This window comes from Zonotrichia leucophrys, chromosome 4 (genome assembly GCF_028769735.1).
Source record: "Zonotrichia leucophrys gambelii isolate GWCS_2022_RI chromosome 4, RI_Zleu_2.0, whole genome shotgun sequence".
NCBI lineage: Eukaryota > Metazoa > Chordata > Aves > Passeriformes > Passerellidae > Zonotrichia > Zonotrichia leucophrys.
The window spans coordinates 43615828-43629275 of NC_088173.1; the positions used below are offsets into that span (position 1 = coordinate 43615828).

The 13448-nt window shown below is 41.4% G+C and overlaps 1 protein-coding gene across 43 annotated transcripts in view; it reads left to right on the forward strand.

The window, feature by feature from the left end:
- Window positions 1-13448, forward strand: part of ANK2 (ankyrin 2) — a 273565-nt gene that overhangs the window by 232109 nt on the left and 28008 nt on the right. For 26 of the 43 annotated variants that reach the window (XM_064711446.1, XM_064711448.1, XM_064711467.1 and 23 more), the window contains 7 exons: window positions 5188-5412; window positions 6797-6895; window positions 8110-8264; window positions 9008-9219; window positions 10032-10236; window positions 10902-10998; window positions 13204-13432. In XM_064711446.1, the coding sequence (XP_064567516.1) occupies window positions 5188-5412; window positions 6797-6895; window positions 8110-8264; window positions 9008-9219; window positions 10032-10236; window positions 10902-10998; window positions 13204-13432 (1222 nt within the window). The remainder of the gene's footprint in view (window positions 1-5187; window positions 5413-6796; window positions 6896-8109; window positions 8265-9007; window positions 9220-10031; window positions 10237-10901; window positions 10999-13203; window positions 13433-13448) is intronic. The other 17 variants (XM_064711474.1, XM_064711460.1, XM_064711473.1 and 14 more) reach the window with 1 other exon arrangement.

Sequence of the window (13448 nt, forward strand, 5' to 3'; positions counted from 1 at the left end):
TCCTTCAGCCCAACCCTAGAAAGGTGAAAATTGCCTTAAATATTAAGCTCTGCAAAATTGTAAAATGGCTAATTAAACCCCCAAACTACAGACTCATCCTTTTAGGTCAAGTCACTGAATTTCTCAGCAGCTGACTAATGCAGTGAAGAGTGATGTCAGAAGTTAATATAGTAGAGGTTTCCTATGTTAGGATCATGTTTTTTGTCCTCCTGGAATGTGAATTTTGCCTTGTTTCTGGATGGCATAGTTACAGCCTGCTGGAAAGCACTCTGAGGTAGTTGAATGACTTTGCTGTTGACTTCAGTGGGAGCTGGATCAAGGCCTTTTTTCTGAGTTTCAGCCTCTCTCCGGCTTCCTTCTCCTGCTGAACACTTTCCAATGGCTGAAGCACCCTGATTGTTTGTTTCTGCTTCTTCACACTGCGACTAACACTGAATGCTGCTATCTCCTTGTTTCCCAGTTTCTTTGATAAATGGACATAATGTGTGCTGAGAAGTTTTTCACTGTGTCTACACCGGGTGTGCTCTGGTTGGAGCTTTGTTCCCTGCTATCTGCCGAGCGCATGTGTGCCTGCCCAGCTGCTTGGGAAGAGAACCTACCTGAGCCCAGAGTATGGGAGTGGTGCTGGAGACTTTGTCTAGTTTGGTTCTGTGTGTTCCAAGAGCTGTTGCCTGTCCTAGAAAGCCCCTGACCTGCTGGGTTTGCATGGCTCTCCTGGTGACTCTGCAGAACGAGTGCCCCCATGCTTGCGGTCACGGCCGCCTGAAACTCTGCCTCTGCCAAGCCCTTGATGCAACAGGGACTCCTCACAAAGCACACAAGTGGCTTCCTTCACCCCCTCCAGCACTGACACATCCAGTTTCCAGTCTTTGTTCATCCTGCTGTTATCTTTCACATGAGGATAGGTACAGAATAAACCCAAGTTAATTCTATATTAATAAAGGCAGCAAAGGGAATAACTCAGGCTCAGATCTAAAACACAAATATTTCATGAAAATACACCCCAACTTTTTGCCGATTCTATCCAATGCACATATTTTGTCTGTGTTTTGATCAAGTAGAAGCCCCAAGAGCTTCTTGCTCTGCTCCCTGTAGAAGGTGAGGAAACAGCCTGAAGGATTTAGGACTAGGGGCCTTCTGTGTGTGTACTCCACCACAAGGCCACGACAGCCAGTGGTATTCGATATATCTTTCATATGGCAAGCATGTAGTTCTTAATTGCTCTAAAATTGAAGAGGATGACATGGCCTCACTAATTTATGACTAAGGTTGCTAAATTGAGGAAGAATGGATGATGCTTGAGCTGACTGCTGTGGATTTAACTGAAGCGTGTATAGACTCCCCTGCAGTCTGTAACTGATTCCTATGAGAGAATTGCTTTTGTACTTTATTTTTTCTTTAGAAAAATAATTTTGATTTTCTTTTCATTCTCTTTAAAAGAGAGAAGGTGATTTGTTGAAACCTGATTTGTTTCCCCAATCTGGCTTTTATATTGTACTACCACCTCAGTATTGATCCAACTTTCAAGACTGCCTGGGTCACATGTTTGTGTCATGCCTCATTTCTAACAGAACTTTTAAAACTAAAAATGAAACTTAAAGGCTGTCTTAGTACTGAGAAAGATGCAGCTTTAACCTGCAATCTGCTTTGACTTTGAGTCGTCACTTAATTTAATTTAAAGTTCATTTAATCCCTTTTGTTAACTGGGTTTTTCTTTCTTCCCTTCCCCCCCCCCCCCGCCACCCCGAACTCTTCTCTGCCATCTGTCTTTCTCTTTAATGATCCCTCTCCCCTTTATTTCCTGTATGTAGGTGGCTGATAGTGCTGTAGTAGTGTTCCATGCAGCTGGAACATGGAGTAAGGTCCGAGTTTGTTCCTTAGCTTTGGGGAGTATATAGAATGTTAGGGTTATTCATGTGCTAGCGTTATGCACAAGCTTCTTTTTGACCATGGGAATTTAGTATGATAAGGTATCACTTCCCAGAGTGATGGCTTCATCTGCCATTTATCCCTGCTAATCTTTTTTTGTTGAGTGCAATCTCTTCCTCTCTCAGTCACGTCACTTAACAACACTTGGTAACAGAGGTGGAAGAGGAAAAATAATATCTGTGTGCGTGGGCAACAAAATAATTAGTTTGAATTTTACATTTACTCTATATTAGTCATACAATTTTTTCACTTTCCTAAATGCACACTTCAGAAAGCATGTTTTATGTCATGCAGTAGTTTTGTGTGAATTATTTGTGTCTTGATAGACACACTCCTTCAAAAGGGAAAGGCTTTTCTGGTCCTGGAACAGCAGTGGCCCCATTCAGATGCCCTATTATGTAGCAAATAGGCAAAATAAGAGGCCGCTATGATTCAGAAAAAGCTTTCTTATGAATTATTTGCTTCACTCTCTTGTATAGCCAAAATTATGTGAAATGTGCTGATTAAAAAAAAAAAAAAGATGAAAAAAATTGGATTAAATATGTGGATGAAAAAATAAATGTAGTAAAAAGATGGGAAAGAAGCAGAGTGGTATAGTGGAAAAAGATGTATTTTTACATTCTGTGTTTGCAAAACCTGTGTCGGTGCTCTGTCCTTCCAGGATTTTATTGTACAGACTTAAAGCTCAGAAATGTTCCCCTTCAGTTTCTTTCCTTTGCACTTATATTCATGCTAGTTCTCCAAAATCCCTTTTCCAGCAATTCCATAGAATTCTATGGCTGGGTTTGGGAACTGGCTCTTCCATAGTTAATGTGGTAATTGGCACTAATCTTTCTGTGCTGTCTGAATAACAACCTTAGTTCTTCTTTATGATAGAAACAGCTCTTTTTACAGATATTCTTGATAATATCCTACTGGTTTTATCCTAGCACTGTTTCTTTGTTATCTTTGTGTCCACCTCCCAGTGAGATTTACCTCTGCTTGTTTTCCACTCCTTAGAGCTGTGGTTGTTCCAGTGGAGAGGGCTGAAGTGAGATAGACTTTGTGATGGATTTACTGACCCACGAGGCACATTCAGTAAACTCAAACTGAAAGAAGGAGTTGCAACCATACTAAAAAAAGAACCCACAAGGGCCGGAAGGGAGATCACTTGGCTTGGATGCTCCCCTTTGGCTTGTCTGTGTTCTAACAGTGAGCAGTGGGTTTGACATTACCGAGGCAAGCAGGGAGATAAGCTAAGGAGAACCTGGGACAGCAGGTGACCCAGCACTAATATTTTAGTGATGGACAGCCAAAAAAGGTGATCCTGGTGTTAAAGAATGCAATCCTGAGTATTATGTCGATAATGAAAACAACTTAATCCTAAATAGTGTGTTTATGACAGCTTGCACAATGAGGAATGTGAATGCTGCTGTAATTCAGTCAGAGCTCTCATTAGCTTCTGGGAGTTGTGGGGGAGTGTTTGTGTTGCTCTTAGCAGTAGCTTTAAAATGAGAAACTCTTCTTCCAGCAGTGTCATTGACTGCCTCAAACACACCCATTGTACTGGAGACTTGGACACGTTCTCTGAAACATCACACAGACCTGTTTTGATAACACTACTTTGTGTACTTCAGGGGCAATTGAAGCACAAGCCAAGAGCATTAGTGCTACAATTGAGCATTTAGTGTTTCTTAAGCTCTTCTTTCATCTGTGCTCTAATATGTACAAAGAATGTATTTTGTGAAGGAAGCTCCCATTTTTCTCAACAAATCCCCAGACAATCGAAGCTGTAAAATGTTTTCATTTTCTTTTTTTCCCCCTTGTTAAAACCACAGAAACACCAACCTCTAAGGAATGAGCTAATGGTTGTACTACCCAGAGTTTTACCCTAAGCAAAGCCTAGAGGTATCTGAATGGCAGTAGACTAGGAGCCTGCATGTGTGAGACAGACTGGCATCCGTGGTGCATGGTGTGCTTCCGACTGGCGCTTGTGGCTCCTTCCCATCGTCCATCTCTGACCTGCACGGTGTGTCGAGTGTTGTGTTTTTACAGCATGTGGAATTCTTGTAGCTGTGTGGACAATGAATGGATGCAATGTTTGTTGCACAGAACGGTCAAGGGGGCAGTGAAAAAATCCCTGTGTTTGTTACACCTGTTATAAGGGCTTTTCTCTATTGCAGGTCCTTCAGTAGCATTTCTGCGACTCCCCATTGTGCTGGTTCTTTGTTAGTGACTAGAAGTAGGCCTGACACCGTTCTGTCTCATCTACTCTTATTTTCACTTCCAGCAACCTGACATTACCATCTCACAGCAGGCATGATCCTGTAATCAGACAGTAAAAAAAAAAATAAAAATTGGAAGTAGTTCTACACCTTTCCCAGGTGCAGAAGAATGTCCCCAGTATCAACCTGTTGGTATATGTGGAGCTACAAAGAATTCAGCACAAGAGAAGTTCCAAACAAAATGAAATGTTTTTATCCCTCTTAAAAAAAAAGGAATCAATTATTTACCTTGTGCTAGAAGTAAGCTCCCTGTAGATGTCTTTCTGCATCTCAAGGTTTTCCCAATATATTGCTGTGCAAGGTAACACAGAAAACCCAAAATCCATAAATAAACCTTTTATATAGTGACCCTCGCTCTTCTCATCTGACCAAACCCCAAATTTGCCTTCAAACGATAACAACATGCTGGGGTTTGTTTATATAAATTTGTGATAACCCCACGATGGACTATGAATTATTCATTAATTCCAGAATGAAATTTGATTTTTTTTTTAATATCCAAACCCATTTTTCTAAGAAATTATTGTTTATCAAATACCTAGAAAATTATATTGAGAATCTTAAAAAAAACCCAAAAAACTAAAAAACCTGAGCCATCCAATCAGAATTGACTTTTTATTTTTGACTCATAAATAATATTTACTTGTGAAGTATTTAAAGAGTGCCAACTTTAAATACAGCTTCTCGCAGGTACAGAGTAGTGACATTTGCAGTTTGCAATAGGTACACGTGTTCACATTTATTAATGTCTGCTGGTGTTTTACCAACAGCACCCCTGTGACATAAGACTTTCTGTCAAGAACTGTTGGATAGCAGTTGCCAGTTTAATTAGTAGTGAACTCAGCATGATGTGGTGCTTCACATGGGAGAAAGGCTTTTTCTCATTGTACCTCTTGAGCAAGAGCTCTATTAACATACGTTTGTACGTATGTGGGACGTAACCAAGGGAGCCAGTGCTGTGCTCTGGGTCTCACTGTCTGCCCTGATTTTGCAGCTTCCTGGTGAGTTTCATGGTGGACGCTCGCGGCGGCGCCATGCGGGGCTGCCGGCACAACGGGCTGCGCATCATCATCCCCCCGCGCAAGTGCACGGCGCCCACACGCGTGACGTGCCGCCTGGTGAAGCGCCACAGGCTGGCCACCATGCCGCCCATGGTGGAGGGAGAAGGGCTGGCCAGCCGCCTCATCGAAGTGGGACCCTCTGGGGCTCAGTTCCTTGGGTAAGGGGGCCGCGTGGCCCGAAGGGAAACCTTCAGCCTCTTTGTGTTTGCCTTGCACTGAAATGGTTCCTTTGGCAAAGCTGAGCTGGACAGGATCTCTGTAGCACATGGTAACAAATAGAGCAGTTGAGTGAAATGCAGGGCAGCTGGCAGGGAATGAGTCTCAAAGCTTTTACACCTTTTTTCTTCAACACAGGTATTTCAAACATGGTTGATGTGCTTCCTTGGATATAATTGTTTCTCAGTGTTGTGATATTAGAATGGGAAAAGACTTTTGCAGCCAAAAATGGCAGCTCATGCTATACTTAAAAACCTAATAGCACTGTGCTGAACTAACCCCCAAATGTGAAGCCTGCTACCTACACAACACAAGGTCCAGGAGTTTATTTTAGTCTTGTGTTGTGGTATCAGAAATTTGGACTATAACAGAAGCACAGTGCTGTTGATTTTTCTGGTGTTGAAATTGCTAGATTAAACAGTAGGACAACTCTGGATTTTCTTGGCTATTTCTTCCTTCCCACCCTGAAAAGCCCATAGAAAGATCAGATTTATGTCTGCTGCTGAGCTCACTTTAGCAATATTTGGCTGAAAGCGGCAGTTTTCTGGACTTCTGAAAATTTGTTTCACCAGCTATTCTGCCCTATCAACTGTGACATCCAAAAGTGGATGACTGAAGAAACCCCTTCTAATGCAGTAGAAAACTTCATTCAGAATCTGTAAAAAAAGTGGCTGGACACACCAATAGTTTAAATCCATTTGGAAACAACTCAATTGCTTTAAAATCCATTTATAACAGGCAGTCATCAGAGTCACCATCTTTGTTAGTGCTACCACTTATTCTTTTCACATCTTGGTCATTTCTAAAAAGAAGGAGAAAGAAATCTAAAGAGCAGAAGAAATACTGTGCTGTCACATTCAGTCTTCCCATTATCTTTGTCACACACAAAATGGATTTTAAGTATGTCTCCCATTCTTTTTTAATGGTTTTCCTATCTGATGAGAGTGTCTCCCCTGCAAGACAGGCATGTAGTGTAGTTTACTCATTCTCAGATCTTTGTGCCCTTCCTGGAAGCCTTTTCCAAGGTGTTGTGCTGGCAGTGAGATCAAAAATTCACTGTACTGTTTGCAGGGGTGCATTCTAAGGTCCAGATCCTGCTCTCATTGAGTACACGGCCAAAACCTCCATGAGAAAGAAAAGATCCTAAATTAACAAATCTGATTTTCTAATTTGGGTCACCAAATTGTCATGGCTAGGACGGAACCTTATTCAGTGTACAGCCTAATTCCACTCTGTGGACCAGACAGTGGCACTGGCGTTCTGGCACAAAAAATACATAAAGTTTATTTATGTTCTTTCTTTCACTGCTGCTTTGGATGTACTCAGTAAACTTCATCTGCCTACGGCTCCTCCCCCACTTAATGAGGGAGAAAGCTTGGTCAGCCGAATCCTTCAGCTGGGGCCTCCTGGGACCAAATTCCTTGGGTAGGAGAGACTTGAAACAAATTGATGGATGCTGACCTCCCCATTCTTCTCCTCCTTCTGCAATATGATTTTTTTATGTCATTATGCCCATGATATTGTCCCTTTCTATCATTTGAAATTTTGTACACTTAACCCTTAGTGGACCATTTTCCAACCTTTGTGGTTTGTGGTTTTGTTTTGGTGGTATGTTTGTATCTTTTTCTTCAAGTACTGTGGCCTTCATTTTTGTTTTGGCATGAAATCTTCCTAGTTCTGTGCTTGATGTCTGTAGCAAAGCAACCTGGATTGGGACCACAAAAAAAAAAAAAGAATCTACTGTAAATTTTAAACTCTTTTTTTTATATCAAGGACTGATCAATCAATAAATTTTATGTTGGATACCACCAGTGTGATAGAACACATGGCATTTACTACATACCTGGTAACCTGTGTGAGTCGTCTAATTAGAGAAGTGTATCTACAAATATCTTTATATATTCTCTCTTATTTCTAAGAGTATGTATGTATATGTATATCTCAATACAGATATATTATATGTACACATATGTGTTGTATATGTGTGTATATATATATATATATATATGTGAGTGCATATGCTGGTGCAGATGTTGACTTGTAAGGCAACACGGCAAATTCTTATCTCTTATACTGCAATAGTAACCCAATCAATCTCAGACTTCCTATATCTCTCCCAGGGTGTGAATCAGGAATAAATTCATTGGAATATATAGAATTACAAAGTGAAATTGGCACAGGACACAATTGCCTCTGAATTGCAATGAAATTATTCTGATTTGCACCAGTATAAGTGAGATCAGAATTTGTCCTACTGTTCCTATACATTACAGTAGATTCTCTTTGAAATGAAGTTGCACAGGTTAACCCAGACAGTAGTGACAAATAAAATGAGCATGAGTTTTTGATGGATTTGCAAAAACAATCACCAAATTTGCAGATAAGCACTATTATCTTACCAAATCTCATTCACACTGTGGAAAGAGGTGAATGCACTTTCTCATCTGTCCTTCAGCACTTACTGGGTCCCTGTAACAATCTAGTCTGTGTTAGTGACCTACTAGTTTAGGATTTTGCCAAAGTATTCCAGCTAAATAGGTAGAATTCCAGGTCACTTTGTAGCAGACTGAATAGAGTTGCTGTTAATCCTGTTTTTCCTCTCTCCCATGTGCATTTAATGCGCTGTGTTGCTGTGCCAGGCCCGTGATTGTGGAGATTCCCCATTTTGCTGCCCTGCGTGGCAAGGAGAGAGAGCTGGTGATCCTGCGCAGCGAGAACGGGGACAGCTGGAAGGAGCATTTCTGTGAATACACCGAGGATGAACTGAATGAAATCCTGAATGGGATGGATGAAGGTATCCAGTGGCACTTGGTTCCTTACCCTGCTCCTGTGTTCCTTCTGTACCCTGGGTGTAGCAGCTTTCACCATGGTGCTCACTTCCTTTGCTGAAGCAGTGGGGCAGGATGTCTCCCTTCATGAAGCTGACAATAGACTCCAGACTTGTGTTTTCTCCTGTTCCTTCTCATAGTGTTAAACAAAAAGCTTACACAGCACACAACTTTCCAAAACAAGGCAATTATCATACTGATCCTTTCGGAGCAGCTCCATGTGTGGGAGGAAATGTCAGTCATGGGTACTCTTGCTTTTTGAGAGAACAGAATGGCCTTGGGCTGTCTAGGAGCTGCAAAAGTTGTTATTAATTTGTTATGGTTTTTTTGCAAAAAACTTCACAAATCCCAAAGTAAACAAGACAACTCACAGCATTAAAACTGCACTCCTATTTTGATAGTGTTTTGAAGTTTTGTTTCATTGATGCTACTTCAGGACATAGGTGAGAGAGAAGGGGCTGGAACCAACCCCTTTGCTTGTTTGGCTGATGATTTTGGAGGTGTTGCCAATGTCTTCTGTTTGCTGCCTTCGTCTGTCTGTCTGTTCTTTCTTGATTGCTCTGGTTTAGCTGAACACAGGGGCGTGTTTCCTTTTCCCATTATTTCTAGACAAAATACTTTGCCTAAGTTGCCCAAAACTGTGAAAAGCTTGAGTGGATTTTGAAGGTGGCTGTATTGTTTTTGTGAAATTCTGCTCTTTTGCCCTCAGTGCTTGACACTCCAGAGGAGCTTGAGAAGAAGCGGATCTGCCGCATCATCACGCGGGATTTCCCCCAGTACTTTGCAGTGGTGTCCCGCATCAAGCAGGACAGCAACCTCATCGGGCCCGAGGGAGGTGTGCTCAGCAGCACCGTGGTCCCACAGGTGCAGGCTGTCTTCCCAGAAGGGGCACTCACCAAGCGAATTCGTGTTGGCCTCCAGGTACACTGAAGCATGCACAGAGTTTTGTTTTTATTTTTGGTGACAAATCACCTTTTTTGGATGGACAACCAGCATATCCAGCTTGTCGTGTTGTGCGTTATCTACAACACTTACAGTAAAAGTAATAAAAGAAAAAATTCCATGCAGAATCAAAGCAAGTGGTAAAGCTTTGAGTTTTCCAGTTAGTTCAGAGTCTTGTCTATTAACTGTCTATATAACGTTGGGAAGAAATTTTGGTGATTATGCTGATATTAGTGTCAGGTCATAGAATTTCCTAAATACTTGTTATGAAAGGCATCAGAGAAGTACAAAGTGCTGCAATAATTAAACATGCTGAACTATTATTAAATGTACACATTTTCAGTGTGAATGAACCAGTATAACAATTCACTTCCCACAGAGAGGAAAGTCTTTCCTCTATCTCCATCCTGTCCTGCTGCTGCATGCATCCATGATTTACTTCTTCCAGGAAACTGTGGTTGTTTAAATCCTGGGACTAGCTGAATAGCACCCTAAAACAGCCAGAGTAACCAGGTTATCATTTGCTAGTGGTTAAGTGAATTTAAATTAATGCTGTGAAAATCTGATAAGCAACAAGAAAAGAGATCGGAAGAAGAGGCAGGCATGGGAAAGTTTAAAAAGTGAGGTCTCCCCTTGTCACTGGCAGTCAGTTCTTCTGTCTGCAGATTTTCATAGAAAATTGTGCTATTTGAAAAGGTGAGGAGTTTGTGGGCAATATACAGACCCAGTTCTCTACACATCATTAACTGTTTTCAAGTAACTGTTCTGTTATCTCCTGTTGCTTTGGAAAGGCACAACCTATGCACACTGAACTTACCAAGAAGATTTTGGGCAACAAGGCTACCTTCAGTCCCATAGTCACGCTGGAGCCCAGGAGAAGGAAGTTCCACAAGCCCATCACGATGACAATTCCCGTGCCCAAGGCCTCTAGCGAGGGGCTCATGAACGGCTACGGAGGCGACACGCCCACGCTGAGGTTACTGTGCAGCATAACAGGTGGGATGCCAGTCCTGGAGCTCTCCTTGATCTTCCTCAAACTGTCAGGCCCTGGGGCTGCAAAGGGTGAACTGATTACACCCAGGGGAAGCTGGATGGGGCGAGAAGCTGTGAAAATATGCTACTTTCCAAACAATTCCTTTATACCAGAAATAACAGTTGTTGTTTGCACTAACAAGACATGTGTAATATAATCACAGACTTGGGGTTTGGTGATTTTTTTGCATTTTCCTTATTGTTTGCTTCTTGAGAACCAACATACCTCTGCCTGGCAAAGTAAGAGTAGTGCAGGCTTACTGTTGCAGTTTACTTAGGAGGAAAATACTGGAGTTTAACACTTGACTTGCCATGGCTCCCAAGTGATTAGCATCTCCTTCAGTCTCCCTTAAGAGACAGAAATGAGCTGCAAGTGTTTAATTTAATTAATTAATTTTATGCTGTGCTACAGGGCTCAGCACTTAAAAATCATTTGGATACTTGGTATTTTCAGGGTAAGCCTATCCAGTCCTGCTAGCATTAGTGGAAGACTGTAGATCCAAGGAGAAAGTATATCTGGGATTATTACTTTTTTCACAGCAATTAAAAACTGTAAAGAATTTCTTAGAAGGAAAAAAGTTGCAGACTTGCTTGGTTTTGATTTTATTTTTAAACCTCTATCATTACAGGAGGAACTACTCCTGCCCAATGGGAAGACATCACTGGGACAACGCCACTGACCTTTGTTAATGAATGTGTTTCCTTCACGACAAATGTGTCTGCCAGGTACCTACACAACCAAACAGGACTTTTACAGGAATACTCTCAAATACATGCCTTTGTTCCACAAATACTTTTGTTACATGATTTTCATTTGGAGAGTAGAACAAACAGACAGATTGATTATTATTCAAATTTCCATGTAAGCAGAAGTCCCTTATTTGGGTACCTCACACATACATCTTGTAAGAGATATTACTTCTGGAATATCCAAAACTGAGAAGTCAGGCAGAAAGGGACTCTAGGTGTGCCAGACTGGGGTCTAGAAGCCTCTCTTCCATACATCTGTTCTTGTAATGAGATTTAACTGCTCTCTTACTGAAAACAGATTTTCATTAAAAAAAAAGAGTAATATAAATGAATGTAGGTATGTATTTTAGTTTGTGTTCATGATGCATATAAGAGAAATGCTCCAAAATCTCCTCTGTAAGAGGAGATACAATCTGTGACCTGGAAAATATTTTGTCTAGGCTGTGTATTCCAGCAAACAGTTAAAAACATCATGGATAACTTGCTCATGAAATTCAGTGCAAACATTCAGTATCTGGGGCAGTTATTGCTGTTAATTAGGTTTGTTATTTATTGAAATAGTGTATTCAGTGTTAAAATGCAGTCCAACCTCCAGATTAACATTAGGTGAAATACAGTATTAGATTTTTTTATCCTTTCTCAGTTCAGAACGGGCTGTTTCCCCCTGCTGGTTGCTGATGCACATTTCTGTTGGGTGTAACTGAGTTTTCCACTGTAGCAGCAGTAGCCACAAGAGGGGGATCTTACAGTGCATTCTGCTCAGTGCTGCTGCTGCTGCAGAGGTCTGTGCAAAGGCAGGAATTAAAGGCTGATTTAAAAACCACCTGTGGAAACAAGACAGAGTTTGAGAGGTCCAGATCCCTAAAACTGTCAAGTCCCCAACAGCAGGGGACTACATGTGATAGCCAGAGACTGTATAGTCTTACAATTCATATTTCTGGTAGATCTTTTCTTAATCCTGATGATGACAGGAAAATTGATTACTGTTGTTCATGTTCTGTGATACAGGCAGGGTTCCATGTAGAGATTTTAATGGGTTCTGCCTCTTCTTTTTAATCCAAATGAATGTTCAAATATCTACTTTGCCCCAAACATGATTTGAATGCTGGTGCAGTTTAAAAAGGGGATTTTTCATCTGATTTCTGATTCTTTGCTACTCACAGTAATTTTTTTATGTCTAGTTAAGCATTAATGATGGACAACAATTTCACCGTTCATAAAACTAATTCTGTCCAAGATGAGCTTGGGAAAGAGATATACTTGCCATGTGAATTACACTGAAGACTTGGAGGCACAATGTTTGTTTTCCATTTCCTGAGCTGCAGCTTTTAAAAGACTTAATATCTGTTGGGGCCTTTTAGCCCCTGGTGTTTGACAGCAAATCACTGAGGCATCTGGTGGTTTCTCAGAGGATGTGGCCTCTCCAGTTGTAGCCCAGCACAGCATAATTCTCCCACGCAGGAAAAGGAAAGGATCAGTGTGCAGAGCCTTTCTGTAGCACACATGCTTTCCCTCTTGCGAATGTCAGCAGCCTGGGGTTTTGGGCAGTGTGTTTGTTAAGCATTCTTAAGATGAGCACAGCATGGAATTTGCTGCTGTTCAGCTGCAGATGAGTAAGTGCAGAACAGCCACACTCCAAAGGTATGCTTTGGGGTTCTAATGCCACGTAATCCACCGTGAGGAATAACATCCCTACGGATCAGAGCAGCTTTTGAGCTGTCTCTGACCCCTCCTGACTTCCGCCTTCATCCGCCAGCTGGGAAACTTGAGCTTTCCACCCACACAGTGGATTTTATTGAATAGAAATGGCATCAGCTCCAGAGAAACTCAAGTGGTAGCTGGGAAAGAAGGCAGGACGTGTTACTCCTTGGAAAATGCTTGGTGACTAAATTCACATAGGAATAGTTTCTGATTTTGCATGCAGCTTTGCACAGTGGACAAAGTAATTTATGTTCACCTAAAGACCTCAGGTTTTGCTGTTGTATGTAAGGAATTGGCTGCTATTTCCTTTAAGATGGGTGGGAGACAAAAACCAGAAGTGACAATTCATTTTTTACTCCTCTGACTTGTTATCTCCCATTGCTCTGGTTGCCAGCTAGTGCTGCCAGGATGGGAAAACACAGAATTTCCTTTCTTAAAACCTTCTCTGCTGATGGCTCAACTCTTCATTTTCTTTTACAGATTTTGGTTGATAGACTGTCGTCAGACACAAGAATCTGTTACTTTTGCTTCCCAAGTATACAGAGAAATTATCTGTGTCCCCTACATGGCCAAATTTGTGGTGTTTGCCAAATCTCATGATCCCATTGAAGCACGGTTAAGATGTTTCTGCATGACAGATGACAAGGTTGATAAAACTCTAGAACAACAAGAAAACTTTGCTGAAGTTGCCAGAAGCAGGGATGTAGAGGTACTGTACAAGACTT